Genomic DNA, 18,122 nt, shown 5'->3' with positions numbered 1-18,122 from the left:
TCAGACCAGCGTGCTCCTCTTCTCGCGCGTGTCAGGGGTCAGAGGTGTGAAGTTGGAGGAAGCTGTATTGTTCTGCTCATTATAACGCGATGAGGCCGGGGAGTTTTGCATCACCACAAGCCGGATGGGAGACTGTTGCTGGGGGGCGGGGGGCTCGGAAACGTACTCCTTGGAAGGGTCTTTGCCCCGGCAGTCGTACAGGATGCAAGAGATGAGAAAGACCAGAAGCAAGATCACGTAGCTGGCGATGAGGATGATGAGGTTTAGAGTGACTGGATCAATCTCCAGGTAAAACTCCATGAGACCCATGGCGACGCTGCATCCCTGACTCCGCGCTCTGAGAGAAAAGTGGGCACCATGGACTCCCGTCTGGGTCTTCGGCTAAGCGTGCAGTAGCAGGGATATCCCGACGAGCACCAGCAGGGCCCTGTGCAGAGATCAGAGTGGAGATGTTGCTCTGCCGTTCAAAGACTTTAATCCCTCCCCCTTCTATTCCACCAACCTTGAATTCCAGCAGCCAATGATTAAAAGCTGCTCACTTTAATAGCTTAAGCTGCCATTTTAATTTTGCCAACTGCACATTGCAAGATGGATTTGGCCAAATTATGTGGAAGCGGTGAAAGGGTGCAGTAGAATTTTTAGCTTGTCCCACGTGTCCTTTTGCCAGAAGCACGTCAATGTGGGATTTCACTAAGTATTGTGTAATGAACGACTTTTAGTTATGTCATTATAAATGGACCGTGACATAACACTCAAGCTAAAAAGCAGATTTAGAGTGTGTGGACTGTGGAGGTATTTTTGGGAAAATGTATATGCATTTCCCCCACTCATTTTTTCTGGATTTTGTTTAATCAAGATATTTTTTACATAATATTTTTTAGTGATTTGTATTTTATATTTCAAGCATAATAAGAGTTTGAGACAGTGTCCATTAAAAGTGGTTGTTATGTTATGTCTTTATTAATGGACATGACATAATACTGATGTCAAAAAGCATATTTAATGTTGTCTTATATATCTTATATGCTTTTTAGCATTTGGCATACATCATCTCAATACAATTTTTAATACATTTTAATGGATTGTTAATCATTTAAAAAATTATGTGTGTAAAATAATCATGTATAATTATTTAATATCGCCATAATATAAGGCATACGAAGAGTGTTTGGGACAGTGTTGGCTAGTCTAAGAAACAGCTATGTTATGTCATCATAAATAGACTGTGAAAAAAAGCAGATTTAATGCTGATTTTGGATGTATTTAACATTTTGCACTCATAATTCTTCTAGTTTTTATGTGTTTTTAAAATACTTTTGTATGAAAATTAGTTATGATGATTAAATAAAACAAAGCACATTGAAAGATTTTGGGGAGAGTGGCTAACAGTCATGTTATGTCATTCATTATATTAAAAATGCCATCTAATTGTGTAATAATGTAACGTTACCTTCTATTGCAGTCCATGGTCAGGGATTACCAGTATTTTTTCGAAATGATCTCTTTTTTTCCCACTGGAAGAAAGGCTTTTAGTGATTTTACTTCATGAAAGTTGCATTTATTCATATTTTTTTTTGGCTTTAATATTTGTATTGTGTGGTAACAGTTTTATAAAAGCTTTACATTATAACAACGCCCTTCAGGCGTGACCTAATCACGATACAGCACAGCCTCTCGTACCTTATGCCTTACGAAAAAGAATTATACTTCAAGTATACTTAAGTAATGTTCAAGTATATTTTATGTAGTAAGTATTCTAATATCAATACTGCTTGGGAGTAAATTGGCCCACTTTTAGTGTATACAAGTATATGTTTAGTACTACAAGTGTAACAGTAGTAAACTTTAAGTTCACAACTAGGTTTCAGATTTGTACTGCATCTGTACTACAAGTGAACTTATAAGTATACTAGTAGTTTACTATTTTAATACAAGTAGTAGCCTTCATTTTTTTGTTTATGAAAGTACACTTTGAAGTGTACTCTCAGTAAACTACTAGTTTAGTAGTTTATACTGCAAGTATACTTGTAAGTTTTCTTTAAGTGAACTTTTTTTTTATCAACACTTGAATGTGGGTAAGTTTCATAAAGAAAGGCAACATTTTAAACAAAAAGTTGAGAAAAATCGCATTTTTGTCAAAGACTACACCTTGATCAGATTCAGAACGATACTCAAAACTAGGGATGGGCGATATGGCCTAAAATCCATATTGCGATATACATTGCAGCCTCTTGCGATAACGATATATATATATATATCACGATATATAAAATTATAATAGAACCATTTCAGAACAGGTTACATAGACCCTAAGGAGGGTTAAAAAAAACATTTAACATTTTAAAAAATAATTATATTTTTTCATTTTTTATTAAATTCGATAAGTTTATTATTTATGATGATAATCATTATAAGTAAATAATACATTAACATTTAAAGGCTGTATGCTGTTTAAAAGTAAACATTGTTTATAAAAAAGATCAAGTGAAAAATAAGCAACCATCTAGGCTTAATTATTATTTTTTGTAGAGACTAATTATTATTACATAGAGACGTAGCTAAATATACTGTAGGCTACAACAGTAGCCTAATATTCTGTCAATTTCTTCACGTTAAACCAAACTTTTATTTTGACGGGTGCCATGAAGACCTTTGAGTGTCTGTGTTAATTTCATGAAATGACAGTTTTCTCAAATGAAACGGTAAATTAAATTCTCATGAAGTGACGGTTTAAGCGTTCGTATTTTCATATAGATAATAATAGTCATATGGCAGAGACTACAAAGACAGCCAGCGAGTGTCACGCCTGTGTGTGTGTGTGTGTGTGTGTGTGTGTGCGCGCGCGCCCGCGCATCTGCTCGTCATTCACGCAGGAGTATTTAAATAGTATTTAGCAGTTTGCAATTATTTGAGGTGGTAGGTATAACAGATTAGTCGTGTTACCTCTCTTAGCCGGAGCTGTTGCTCCACACACTCTACAGAGTTGCTGCTGCCCGTCGGACGGCTTAAAGCCGAAGTCCAAATAATGGATGTTGTCACCAGCTCCTCCATTTAGCTTTCAGCTATGTTTACTCAAGATGACGGATGATGCATTGCAGCTCGTGGTTCTAAATTTCACGGGTAGATTGCGTCATCAACATGCATTATCAACTTATCAACAACTGTGTTTTAATCAGGAGATTCTGTTCTCTTTCAAAAGATGTGGAATAGCGCCCCCAAACTTATAACAGTGAAAACATGGATAGCTGCAGTCCGTAACTTTTTTTTTTTTGGTAATGATCTAAAATAAATTTTTGAGCAAAAATAGCAATCAGCGTCGGAGCGTTATGAATCAGTGAGTTGAATTATGATTCGGATCGCGTGTCTATGGTCAAACCATAGACCATAAAAAAACGCTAATCTGCTGAAATCACGTGAAAGAAAGCGGTCCGCGAACGGAGGGAGGATATGGGCATGCTCTTGCACTGAGAGCAGCCGGACCCAGAGAGAGCAGTGTCAGCGTGGGCCCGCCTTGCCCAGACAGTTAATACACTGGTCATGGGCATCCACCTGATGCAGGGCTGTGCTGCACCTAACACACAATTGTGACATGTGTATGTTCTCTTTTGTACTTAAGGATACACTTGAAAGTGTTTATCACCGGCGAGCGCAGGGGAGAAGGAGCGACAGCTCGCGGATTAGATGAGAGCGCTGAGACAGACCGACTCTCGCAGGGGTCCGGGCTGGCTGGCTCGATTCCGCTGACGGTTTGTCTCTCACGGTAAGCTTAACTTCGTATCAGAAAAGTTATCAGCGAGGATAGAACAATTTTCGCTGAAGGAGAAAAATCTGACGTTTTTGGGGCATTACAGCGTATTTTAAGGGCGCCCTTCGCGGGCTTCTGTGTCCAGCGTCACGGGCTTAGCGCCCATAGGTTCGCTCAGATACGCTGTTCTGCCATTGGTTCATGCAGTTACCACTGGCCAGCCAATAGCGCGCGAGAAGTCTCGACCCTGTTTTGACTGCAGTAGCACTGCGTGATTTTTATGAATACAGGGGGCTATATGCGTTTTTCTGAAATTTAAACTCGCGACTGACACCTGTGGCCAAAAAACAAAACTCTTCATTTCTGCTCGCTCTCGTAGCGCGCGCTCGTAAGCCGATGCTCACTCTAGTCCTTGCAAGGCGCCGGTCTCTCTCAATATTCGACCTTTTTTGGCCACTTGTCAGGGGTTTAACTTTTTTAGTCTTCTGTGGAGTTACTGTTGGTGTCCGAGTTGTCCTGGGTCTCTTCTGTGTATTCGTTAAATCCATTGCACTGCTTGCGAGTGTAGGCTACTTGCTGACTAGCGGTGGTGGCAGAGTGATCGGAAACGCAGGGTTGCCAGATGCCAGCAGGGTTTTCCAGCCCAAAACTTTGCCAAAAACCGCCCATTTTTTTTGGCTTGTTTCTCGTTTAAATACAAATCATTAACAAGCTTTAAAATTACCAATTTATCGACTAGCCTATATAAACCCTATAAATTAAATTGAGCTTATTTACACCTAAAAAAAAAAATTAAAAAAGTTATAAATAATTTATATTATTTTTAATAAAAATAATAATAAGGTATTAGGAAAATTACCTTGTATCTGCTAATTATTTTAATCAGTGTTAAAATAAAAAAAGAAGAAACCGCGTTTCCATATTTCATTTCTGGTTTAAAAAAGGAAAATGGAATGGACTCAAAAGCGTCCTCAGTCGACCATTATAGCCTATTAAACTATAAGCTTATGTTACGGAAAATTAGGCGATCAATGAGTCAGTTTATTGACAATAAAAGTCGCTTGGAACAAAAGCAGCCTGAAAACATTGATATGGACATACAAAATAAACCACTTTAACATTTCAATTATTTCAAATAGCCACATGAAACATGCATATTCATGAATAACATTACATGAAAATCGCGTGGAACATATTATTTATAGAACGTGTCAGTGCGCTCTTTGCAGAAACAGAACGTTGGCGCATGGCGGGCCATCTCTACACAAAAAAATATTTTCATACGCTAAATATAATAGCAAACTTGAGTTTAAAACCTGTGATTTTGAACAATTAGGCCTAATATCATAAAGCTATAGCCTATATTCCACGAACCGATATGAGCTGAAGGTAGTGGGAGCTCGTCTGTTGTGAGTTTACGTCAGGGCACGTCAGCCAGCCCAGAGCTTTAGTGTGTGTGTGTGTGTGTGTGTGTGTGAGAGAGAGTGAGTGAGTGAGACTGCTGCCTGCTGAACAGAGGGTCGCAGGAAGAAGGATCTGAAGTGCCGGTGTCTCAGCTACAAAAAAACCCGCCGAACTGATCCAAAACCAGCCCAATTTTTATCCACCCGCCCAAACCCATTTTTGCCCGCAAAATAGATTGCGAAACCGCCCAATTGTCTGGAAACCGGCCAATATGGCAACCCTGCTGAAACGTTTAACACGAACGCGCTTGACGTCACATCCGCAGACAGCGCGGGAAAAAACGACCCGTCAGAAAATATGAAAAATAGGATACAGGCTTATAGGTGCACCCACTGTGAGCGGACAAGGTGTCAGTATGCTCATCAGGAGATGTTTGAGTCATAAATGGTAAAATAAAAAGGCTATTGTTAAGCTCATTTTGGGGGAAAAGTTGCATATAGCCCCTTTAAAGGTAGGGTAGGTAGGATTTGGTTAAAAAACTTTTTTTTCCAAATTTGTTTAAACTTTCTTTATATATCAATACATAATTAAAATGTAAGTTCTCAGAAAAAGTATAAAAATTGAGTGTCTGTAGACCTCTCACGACTGTTTTAAAGACAGCTCATTATTTCCATTCACTCCACCTTCTCCCTTCTGGGCTCTTTCCAAAGCCACGCCCCCCCCATGAACGCGCTACGCCGACCACGATCAGCTGAAAGACGCATTATTTACCTCAGGCGAGCGGAGAAGTGCATGTAGTGACATCATGTCAGAATCACATGTAATAAAAAATCTAACTTTATCATTATGAATATAAACAAATAAGATGTCTTTTAGTACTCCCTATCAAGCTAGAATAACGATACTGGTAAAGTTTAAAATACACACACAACACAGTGTCTACGACACACACAGATACAAGATAAAAACATCAACATAAACATTGGTAGAGTATATAAAAACAAACCAAGGGCCGAAATAAACGTGCAGGTAAAGTTCCCGGTGAACATGGTAAAAGAGTTTAGACAGAGGGTAGTAGCTAAAGCTAACTTAGTTCTAAAAAAAGTTCCTGGATGCGGTGTACTAGCTTTTACACATGCATTTTGTTATCTAAAGTTACATTTTGCGAAATTCAACACGACAGCGATCAACTTGAGCTAGGCATATTGAGTATTTATCATCTCTACTAATGGTTCGCTAAGTGTATAACATTGTAACTTTATGCTAAGTAATGTTATGTTAGCTATATTAGGCAGCTACGTGTGCTAGTGAGACATGCTTCATGAAAACATAAACCAACAAAATGTATAATCAAAATGAAAGATTACCTGTCCAGCAGAAATACAGCCTCTTGAACTCAAATCAAACGGGTGCGCCAGGGTTGCCAGGTTTTCTCAACAAAATCCGCCCAATTGCTACTCAAAACTAGCCCATAACAAGCCCAATCGTGTTTCTCCGGTAAAAATTACGCGTTTGGGGGGTAAAATATGTGTCTTTTTGGTAGGGCTGCCTGCTAAAATTCGCAAATCCCGGGGCAAAATATCACATAATTGGGGTCGCTTCAACCCGCGGACATGAAAAACAGCCTGCGGCAACAGTGTTTGAAGTAGCCCGTCTTAAGACGCTGTACGAACTCACCGTTGGAAAGGGAATTATGATTCATAATGGTTCGAAGCTTCATGAAGCAGTGTTTTGAAATCGGTTATCACTTATTTAGTTTTTTTTTGGCGAAAAATATCTTCATTTGTATAGGAGGTCTTACGGGTGTGGAACGGCACGAGGGTGAGTAATAAATGACATTAAACCCTTTAATTGACCTATCGGTAAGCCCCTCCCCTCGAACGCAGATGAGCCTATAGCAGTTGAGTATCATTTGCGCTGGGACCGGAACTCGGACATCTTTAGGCTTCAGCGCCATAGAGAATCATTGGAAAATCCGAAGCTCTCATCGGTTTGATGGTGTTTATGCTACAAAAATGCTAAAATGTCGTGCCTGAGGTACTGTAACACTGATTCCAGGGATCCTGAGAGGATTTTCTGTTTGTCATACTCTCGTTAAGTTACGATTACAGTCCCTGCTAACATACAAACCGAAATAACTAACGTTAACTGTTCTCACGTCATGTAACACTGTAACGTTAGGTCAAAAACACGAAGGTCTACATTTCAGTGCCTCTCCATATTAAACTGGTTATATGTAAATTAATTTAATTTTAGATATGTTTAAGGTCTACATTATCTGTCTTGCTAAGGAGGACTCCTATTTTGATGGGTATTATAGTTTAATGGCTATTATACGGGTAACGTAGTGAAAGGAAGAGCTCGCACGCAGTTTATCAGAGTTGTTTTGCAGATACAAAGTTTACCAGTTAATAACTGCACCCTCGAAAAGGCATACGGTCTGTGTATATGTTTGTTTACTGTTAGTTGTATGAGTGTTTTTGTGTAATTTGCTGTGTATGTTAATGGTAATGCAACGAGAGAGAGTTTGTGAATGAGACGTTAATGCGCACTTCTTATGCTTTGTTTGTTCAGCTCTTACGATGATTTTTTGGAGTGAAAAAGGACCTAATAAACTTGATAAATCATCTGTAAAGTTTGGCCATCATTCGGATGGGATATACGCTACATTCTGTGTCCAAAAACATCTTGGGATAAGGTTTGCACTCTGACAGCTGTCATTGTAAGATATAGCAACTCCGTTTGTTTGTCCGAGTTAGCAACAGTAACTAAGGGGGGCGGGGCTTACCGAAAGGGTCATTTATACTTTTAAGTAGGCCTATAGCTCGATCAAAAGATTGAGTGCAAGTATAGGCCAAATATACTTAGACTTTTCTGTCAGTATAAGTCAAGCATACTTAAGTGCAATTTTAAGTATTTTTCTGAGAAGTATATAAAAGTAGGCAAGTATACTTTTTAGTTTGAAAGAATACTAATAGAACACTTGAATAAACTGAATTGCTTACATATACTCTGTATTATACTGTAATGGCATATACTGTATACTGCAGTAATGGCCCATATAATGTACACTACAAGAGTGACAAAAAAGATTTAAAAAAATGAAGTCTCAACAATTTCAATAAAACTGAATATGTTTCATTATTTTTTAGCATATTTCATTTGTGTGGGTGTGTGTGTGTGTGTGTGTGCTATTGAGTCGTATAGCCCATATAATATACACTACAAAAGTGACAAAAAAGTTTCAACAATATTGAAATAAGCCATTCTATCACATCTCAACAATAAAAAATAAAAATAAAACTTTGATATTTGGTGGTACCCAAAGTTAATCCAAGGGTACAGCATTGTTTGATCTTCATGTTAATGGACGAGAAAGTAGAGTGCTTTTCTTTTAATCTGGGTTTGCAACATCTGTCTATTTATGTCTTGATCTGTCCATAAGCATCTATTACAGCTTACAGCTATGCAGTGAACACTAGCACATACCACCTGCCCAAAGTTTTATAGTTTTGACAAGGATTATACTGTAAATGTACCAGATGGACTAAAAGAATAACTGAGGTCTTAAAAAGAAGGTCACAGGTGGGGGCCATGCAAACCATACATGACACGGGGCATAATCTGTCTAGAATCTCAATGAATGTGATGCTCTGGTTTTCATCCATGAGATTTGAAGTCACCAATATTTCCATTAAAAGCAGGTTTTTTTTTTAAACCTAAAAGTATGTCATGCGAATAGTATAGTTTAAACAAAATCTGGGTATTTGATATGAATATGTGCTCGGAGTCAATCTATTTCTGTAAAAACTGTAAACGCTTTGAATTTTAATGACAAATAGATTCAAATGAATACATTTCCAGTCATTTCAGAACATATTCTAATCAAAGCTATTCCTCCGACTCTCTACCAGGTCAGTCTGACTCTCCCACGATTTGTTCATTTTTCTTCTCTTTCTGCATCTCCTGCTCACTGCACTGAAGCCCAGAAGCAACAGTCCACTGATGAGGAGCAGGAGTCCCAGGGTGGAGATGGTCGATCCGTGGGTGCTGAAACTGTAGGCTACCGCTGTGACTGCAACGCCAATGATCAGGAGAACCACACCGAAAGGGAGGGTACAGCGAGAGCAGGACCCCTCTGCTCCTCCAGTGGCTGTCGCCAACTCTACTCCATTAACCAGGGCTGAACCCTTCAGCGCAGAATGATCAGTGCTCATGGTCCAGTGAAAGCTGCTAGGATGCTTAATTCCCTTTTGGCTGGTTATTTTCCGGTTCCTCTTGCTCATTCAGTTTGTAGAAGCATTTCTAAGGTCAGAAATTACCATAGTAAAACAGAATTTTTAATTGAACTGTTTAAATTAATTATCATTCATTCATTCGTCTGTCCATCCATCCATCCATCCATCCATCCATCCATCCATCCATCCATCCATCCATCCATCCATCCATGTATTCATCCATCCATATACATATCTTTTTCATTATTGATCATTTATATATATACATTTGTTCATTCATTCACTTTGTAATTTCTTTCCAGCAATAAGCATTTTTTCATGTTGCACAACATTTGCACAATTTTTGCACTAAAAATAAATATTAATACATGTTTTGGATTTGATTTGGACAAAAGTAGCTGTCATTCTCTGCAAATTTCAGAGTATGTTTATTTCTATATCTTTGTATTCTCTATATATTTTTGTAGTTTATATTAGTTTTATTGTATTGCATGAAACTGTACTGTATTGCAATTTCATGATTTATGTTTATTGCTTTAATGCCTCGATTTCCCCCAGGAGATTGATAAAGTTAAATTATGTAAAAATATAGGCAATTATGTAGTTATGAAAAGTTATAATATAGTCACTTTGTTTAGTATTCTGATCATTTTAAATTAAAATTGTCTCGAAAAACAAGAACTTAATACACAACTGTTAAAAAGTCAGTAAGATTTTTTTCCCCAAAATTATTCAGCAATGACGCATTTGTGTCAGTAAAAAAATCATAATGTCGCAAACATTTTTTTTATTTCAAATAAATACTTTTCTATGTATCAGTTTTTCAGCAAAACAGTTTTCAATATAATAGTAATAGAAATGTTACTTTAGCAGCTAATCATCAAATTAGAATGAGTTCTGAAGGATCATGTGACACTGAAGACTGGAGTAATGATGCTGAATATCCATAAATAATTAAAAAAGTATATATTAAATTTGAAAACAGTCATTTTAAATTGAAATAATACTTCACAATATTACTGTTTTTATGTATTTTGATCAAATAAATGCAGCTTTGCAGAGCACAAGAGACTTATTTAAAAAAACATAAAAAAATCTTACCACAAAACTTTTGAACGATAGTGTACATAGCAGATTTAAATAACTATATATAAAATAGCATAGTAAAATTATTTATCAGTTCACTATAGTCATGCAACAAGTTTAATGCATAAAGAAAAAAAGAAGAAACTTACCATGAGATGAAGCATATGTGCCCTGGATTGGAAACCAGACTGAAATGAAGTATTTCTTCAACATGTTTCTCCTTGATATTTAACCCTCTACACACTGACTGCACGTATCCTTTGGAATCGTACAGAATCTTCCTGTGGTGGGTCAGTTTCTGTGCCACCAGGGTGCCACAGTATCCAAGGAACAAAAACAAATCCCTGCACCACAGCTGCAAGGCCACACACTCCCCTAGATTCCGTGGCCATGCCGTCAATTACAGACAGATGTTCCATGTTCTCTGACTCTTTCATCTTATTCCCACTCCCATAACTGGGTGCTGGGCTTGGACGCTTGCTCATCTGCATTGTGATCTGTGTAGTGCATGATAGAGTTTAGCAAGGAGGTTAGAAAATCAATCTCACATTTCTCAGAAAATAATTTATTGTGTCTTCAACTGGATTCATATGGCTGGTTTCAGTCTCTGGAGATAGGTTAAAGCTCCCTCGTGTGGTCTTTTTAGTGACTAACAGGGAAAAGAATTTATCCACAGGGAGTGAGTGGGCCTATTTTAAGGGGGGAAATATTGAAATGGGTGTCATATTAACTTGGTAAAAGCATCATCTCATCATCTTTATCTAAAAACAACATGGTCGCTGCCCTTGTGTGTAATGTTCCTATTTTTTACGCCATTTGTCATGTGAGAAACAAACTACAACTGAAAATTAAAACATCTTATTAAAGAAAGGATGAAATTACATTATTTAAGCAATATATTTAATATTCACAGGTATTTTAGGTCGCTCCCTTATGCAGACTCTCAAACCAGTTAAAGGGATAGTTCACCCAAAAATGACAATTAGCCCACGATCCCCACCCTCAAGCCATCCTAGGTGTACAGGTGCTGGTCATATAATTAGAATATCATCAAAAAAGTTGATTTATTTCACTAATTCCATTCAAAAAATGAAACTTGTATATTATATTCATTCATTACACACAGACTGAATATTTCAAATGTTTATTTCTTTTAATTTTGATGATTATAACTGACAACTAAGGAAAATCCCAAATTCAGTATCTCAGAGAATTAGAATATTGTAAAATCACTTGGTTCACTTGGTGCCACACTCTAATCAGCTAATAAACTCAAAACACCTGCAAAGGCCTTTAAATGGTTTCTCAGTCTAGTTCTGTAGGCTACATAATCATGGGGAAGACTGCTGACTTGACAGTTGTCCAAAAGACGACCATTGACACCTTGCACAAGGAGGGCAAGACACAAAAAGTCATTGCAAAAGAGGCTGGCTGTTCACAGAGCTCTGTGTCCAAGCACATTAATAGAGAGGAGAAGGGAAGTAAAAGATGTGGTAGAAAAAAGTGTACTAGCAATAGGGATAACCGCACCCTGGAGAGGATTGTGAAACAAAACCCATTCAAAAATGTGGGGGAGATTCACCAAGAGTGGACTGCATCTGGAGTCAGTGCTTCAAGAACCACTACTCACAGACATATGCAAGACATGGGTTTCAGCTGTCGCATTCCTTGTGTCAAGCCACTCTTGAACAACAGACAGCGTCTCGCCTGGGCTAAAGACAAAAAGGACTGGACTGGTATCCCTGTTCTTAAAGGGATAGTTCACCCAAAAATTTAAATTATGTCATCATTTACTCACCCTCAAGCTGTTCCAAACCTGTATGAGTTTCTTTGTTCTGCTGAACACAAAAGAAGATATTTTGAAGAACGTTTGTAACCAAGCAGATGGAGCAACCATTAGGGAAAAAAATACTATGGTAGTCAATGGTTGCTCTATCTGCTTTGTTACAAACATTCTTCAAAATATCTTCTTTTGTGTTCAGCAGAACAAATAAACTCATAGAGGTTTGGAACAACTTGAAGGTGATTAAATGATGACAGAATTTTCATTTTTGGGTGAACTATCCCTTTAATTGACCAGCAAACTCGCCTGACCTTAACCCCATAGAAAATCTATCTTTTCATGTTCATACTTTTCAGTTGGCCAAGGTTTCTAAAAATCCTTTCTTTGTATTGGTCTTAATATTACAATTTTCTGAGATACTGAATTTGGGATTTTCCTTAGTTGTCAGTTATAAACATCAAAATTAAAAGAAATAAACATTTGAAATATATCAGTCTGTGTGTAAGGAATGAATATAATATACAAGTTTCACTTTTTGAATGGAATTAGTTAAATAAATCAACTTTTTGATGATATTCTAATTATATGACCAGCACCTGTATATGACATTCACCTTTCAGAAGAACACAATCGGAGTTATATATATATATATATATATATATATATATATATATATATATATATATATATATATATATATAAATATGGCTCTTCCAAGCATTATAATGGCAGTGAATGGCAGCCCAAAATTTGAAGCCCAAAAAAGTGCATCCATCCATTATAAAAGTAATCCACGTGGCTCTGGGGAGTTAATAAAGGCCTTCTGAAGCAAATCAATGGGTTTGTGTAAGAAAAATATCCATATTTAAAACCTCATAAAGTAAAATATCTAGCTTCCGCCAGATCGCCTTCCTTATTCAACTTACACAGAAAGTGTAATGCCTCTCGCAGTTCAAAGCACTACGCTGTCTGAAGTCATACTTCATAGTTACGCTTATTAAGCTAGATATTTTATTTTATAAAGTTTTCAATATGGATATTTTTCTTACACAACCCTATCAATTCACTTTAGAAGGCTTTTATTAAACGCCAGAGCCACATGGAGTACGTTTATGATGGATGGGATGGATGTACTTTTTGGGGGCTTCAAATTCTGGGCTCCATACAAATCACTGCCATTATAAAGCTTGGAAGAGCCAGGATATTTTAATATAACTCCGATTGTATGTATTTGAAAGAAGAAAGTCATACACCTAGAATTGATTGAGGGTGAAATCATCATTTTAATTTTTGGGTGAACTATCCCTTTAAGGCTTTTGTTTATATAAATTAAAAAAAAAATGTGTTATTCAATGTGTCATAATATTTCTATACAATAAGCTTGTAGTTTAAATATAATACTTTTTACTTAAATTACTTTACCTGAATATAACCATTCAATTTATAAGTTACCACAGTTTTCCTTGACATAACTTTTTTTTACATTGTTTAGATGTATTGTACAGTGTTACATAGGATATTTCTTATAAATAGGCTACAAAACGGCATAATTGAGGCTATAGTCATCATGTTGTCTGGTGAAAATAGCTGAGATGTTCTTTGGTTACATCAACATGAAGATGAAGAACTGTTTATGTGAGATAATTGCAGTCCCTCATTTTCCTGGATAACTACATAAATATTTCCTGTCTTATCTAACACAGACAAGTACGAGAAATCTGAACAGGACGGGTTTCAAAGAAAATCGACATTTTTACGTCCATACAGTCTTTAGCAAAACATAGGCTAGCGAAACATTACTCCGTGGAACATAGTTTTATTGAACAGAGATGAAAAGTGAGTATCTGCGAAGCAGATGACAGGGTTTCTTCACTTCCCGATGGCGAACAGAGATCATTTTTGGTGAGTTTTGCAGAAATATGTTGCTTTTCTTCCTACTTGCGGTCGCAGAAGTTCGACTTTTCACTACGTCTGGGTGGAAGACACGTAACGGGAAGTTTTGAGTCTAGTTTCAGGTTTTTACGGGAAGAGGATGCAGATGTTCTGAGGATCCGCCGCGGTTCTTTGAGTCCAGAACCGGAGAACAAAGAGGTACATTCCCTCCTTTTCCAAACGAGTCCGTGTTCGTATTCAATGAAGCTGTCTGAACTTGACGTGAAAATGTGTAAACTTTACAGTGTACATCGCAACTGAAGTGTTTGCAGTGTAGGTGGAGTGTTAGGAAGAGGAGTAATTAAAGATGGATGCATGTGGGATATGAGCTGTGTTGTGATGGGGAAAATGTGAGAAAATCGGCTTATTTCGGAGCCACACCTATGCTAAAGCTCATTATAAAGTCATTTCTGTAGTGATTGAGGGAGTAAATGTTTATCATGATTGTTTATTTTTTAAGTCACTTTATGTATAGTCACACATACATTAAACTCCAGGCTACGAAAAGCTATTGAACATTTCCGCAATTATTATTGCTATAGAAAATAAGTTTAGGTTAATTTAAATGTACCTTCTGTGACAACATGCTCCAAAAGCAAGAAATGCTGTGACACTTGAGTGTCACAATGGAACCTGTCATTAACCCACAAACTTATTCTTTTAAATGTAAACCGTAAAACGTGAAACAGCAAAATGTAAATGGTAACATTAAAATAACTTTTTATCATCGTTTTGGCCAGTAGAAAATGTAATCTTAGGATCATAGCCGCCTTAAACTTTGTTTATATCAATATTCTTGTTTTCTTCTTCATAATTTATATTTTAATTCAAATTTACATATTTATATGTTCATGATTTCATATTTAAAATATTTATTTCATATTTGGACAGGGCAGAACTCACATTTTGTCTTAAACCATACAGCTACTGTTACTGGGATATAACCTGTTTGACAGCTCCATCATGTGACGACTAGACCTGCTCTCACTAGGCTACTAAAACGTCAGCCAGATACTGTATACATGTGCTGAATGTGCATTAGTAATGTGTGCAGGCTTGATTATTTTGCCAGCCTCTGTTTGGCACCACCAGCAGGGACCTGTGCTGAGAAGTGACCTCAGGTCCAAAACATTAGCCATGTGGATTTTGGCTTTTGTGTAATTTGACTTCATTAGTGGGTGTAGAAAACCTGTCACGATCAGCATATAGTACACTAACAGGTTGTCCTATTTTCCTTGTGTGCTTAGAAATGGCTCAAGATGTCTTGTGAGACAGAGAAAAGTTGCCTGCTGGCTCCACAGGAATCACAAACACCATATGGTTGCCACACAGCTAATGAGAAATATGAAATCCCAGGAATGGGAGAGGACAGGTACTCTAAGTGCTAACACACACACACACACACACACACACACACACACACACACACACACACACACACACACACACACACACACACACACACACACACACACACACACACACACACACACACACACACACACACACACACACACGTCTGATTCACTATCTTTCTGGGGACTCTCCATAGACGTAATGGTTTTTATACTGTAAACTGTATATTCTATCCCCTTACACTAACCCTACCCCTAAACCTACCCGTCACAGAAAACTTTCAGCATTTTTACACTTTAAAAAAACTAATTCTGTATGATTTATAAGCTCGTTTCCTCACGAGGACCTCAATTTAGGGTCCCTATGAGTCAGTGTGTATTCAGGTTGAAGTCCCCATCAGGATAGAAACACTCACACACACACACACACACGCACGCGCGCACGCACACACACACAGATTACATAATTTTTTAAATAAAGAACTAAAAATAATGTGATTTTAAACACTACTTGTTCCTGTAATTTAATAATATCTCTGTTTCATAGGTTTAATAAAGTAAACCCGAATGAAATGTCTTATTGTATTCCTGTATTGCAGTGTTTTAGAGATGCTGAGCTACTCAAAATTCTCTGATCTGGAGACATGGCTGTGTATGCCCTCTACCTTGTTACCCAGGAGCCGGGATTCAGTTTGCTCCATGCTGCCACCATCCCATGAGAATGACAATGGAGACACATACAAAGAAACCAGGTAACGTGTTTGTGAGAGAATTTTAAGACATGCTAGTTCCTGTTTCTTTGTTACAGACCAGTTTGATGGCATTTTAGTGTAGGCGTTTCAGTTAAAGCCAATTTTCATATCCAACCAGAAATCATATGTTTGTGTTTAGACTGTTAGCTTGGTTAGCTGTGTCTTGCTTTATCTTATGGACATGCAAAGTCATAATCTCATAATCTTGATATACACAATTCTTTTTTGTATAATTATCACTGAACTGTATATATGACTATTGACAACCAGTTACCTACACATTTTGCAAGTTCCAAGCCTCTCGTACAATTCTGTGATATCTTTCTTCTCACATATTCATATAATTCTAGCTCAAATATCCATTTTGCTTATTTATTTGTTAAGTAGCGTACAATAACTGAGATTATGTACAGTTAGCTGGTCATTAGCAAGAAAAATAATGGACAGTTTCTGATTACTGGACTTGCCATACTGACTTAAAAGTTATTTTATACATATAATAAATATTTACTATTTGAATTACCAAATTAATGTAGAATCAAGATATATATACAAATGTATGTAAAACATTTTGTTTTCAACTGTTCAGCAAATTAAGGGCCCTATCATACACCCGGCGCAATGCGATGCCAGGCGCGACGCTAGTGTTTTTTGCTAGTTTCAGACCGACGCAGTTATCATTTTCACGCCCAGCGCCCACGTTGTTTAAATAGCAAATGCACTCATGCCTGTTTGTTCGCCCATGGCCGTGCTGGTCTGAAAACGAGGTGTGTTCAGGTGCATTGTAACCGAATTGCTGTTTTGAGGCAAGTGAAATCGACTGCGCAGTATTTTTTGTGTTATTTAAAGGATGCGTTAGTAATATGCGCATATAGGCCGGTGCACAACACATGTACACTCATTTCTCTTCAAGCGTATTACACACTCAGGGATACGCAGCAGCACACAAATATTTTTAAATATTAAAAATAAAAGGATTCCTCTCTGGCGAAGCGTTCAGTATTTTCAAATTCCGCCATGTAAACAGCGAATCCGCCATGGTGCAAGCGCAACTGACTTTTAAAAGGAATGGGAGAAGATACTCTAATTGGTTTATTGCATTTTATGCCCAGAACACACCCATAACTCATTAAGAGACCATGCAGATACAACCCTTTTGGACCGTGCGCCTGGCGCGCAGACCGATTTTTTTTTCCTTCGTTAAACTTGCAAAAGTGGTTTCGGACACGCCCTAAGTGCACCTGCTCCATGCACTTCAGTTCAGACCATGCGCTTAGATCGTTAAAATAGGGCCTTTATGTTCGACTCAGTGCAGTTGGTAGACTGCAATTCGTGTAGTGACCACATGATGTCATTGTTTACACATAATTTACAGTCAGTGTTTGGCCCTTCTAGTAGAGCAGTCTGAATTGTGTATATATATGAGTATGGACTAATTTTGTAAAGATTGCGATGGACATTCAAATGACTCTTAGATCTCGCTAAACATTTCACTCTATATTGAACAACATCTGATCTGATTGCTTTTGAGAATCCTAAACATGTAGGGCTGTAGCGATACACTAATCTCACGATACAATACTCGATATTCAGCTCACGATACGATATATATCACGATATGCAGCCAACGATACGATTCGATATAATTCGATACACTTACATCATTTTCTGAAAGATTTAAAGGGGACAGAGTGAATTTGGTGACATCTTGTGAGTGTTTCATTTACTTGGATTGAATTGACTGAACTGAAAACTAAAATCATCAATTACACAATATATGTCTCTGACGGGACAGAGAGTCTACAGCTTGCAAATGCTGGACAAAAT

General features: G+C 37.5%; 2 protein-coding genes across 2 annotated transcripts in view; one reads left to right on the top strand and one right to left on the bottom strand.

Annotated features, from left to right (window-relative positions):
* On the bottom strand, positions 1–309 carry smim36 (small integral membrane protein 36; the record flags this gene model as incomplete). Its single annotated transcript, XM_079845733.1, has 1 exon — positions 1–309. The coding sequence occupies one exon, from the start codon at positions 307–309 to the stop codon at positions 1–3; it is 309 nt and encodes a 102-aa protein (XP_079701859.1).
* Positions 310–13,861: 13,552 nt separating this feature from the next.
* LOC307144035 (ankyrin repeat and fibronectin type-III domain-containing protein 1-like) overlaps positions 13,862–18,122 on the top strand; it is a 33,360-nt gene continuing 29,099 nt past the window's right edge. The window contains exons 1-4 of the mRNA XM_079845982.1: positions 13,862–14,158; positions 14,266–14,347; positions 15,436–15,560; positions 16,143–16,295. Of these exons, the coding sequence (XP_079702108.1) occupies positions 14,112–14,158; positions 14,266–14,347; positions 15,436–15,560; positions 16,143–16,295 (407 nt within the window). The 5' untranslated portion in view covers positions 13,862–14,111. The remainder of the gene's footprint in view (positions 14,159–14,265; positions 14,348–15,435; positions 15,561–16,142; positions 16,296–18,122) is intronic.

The sequence above is a fragment of the Gobio gobio genome, assembly GCF_949357685.1.
Source record: "Gobio gobio genome assembly, chromosome: 20".
In the NCBI taxonomy this organism is placed as follows: domain Eukaryota; kingdom Metazoa; phylum Chordata; class Actinopteri; order Cypriniformes; family Gobionidae; genus Gobio; species Gobio gobio.
Note: the sequence above shows the minus strand (reverse complement) of the source record. Positions and strands in the feature narration are given on the sequence as shown.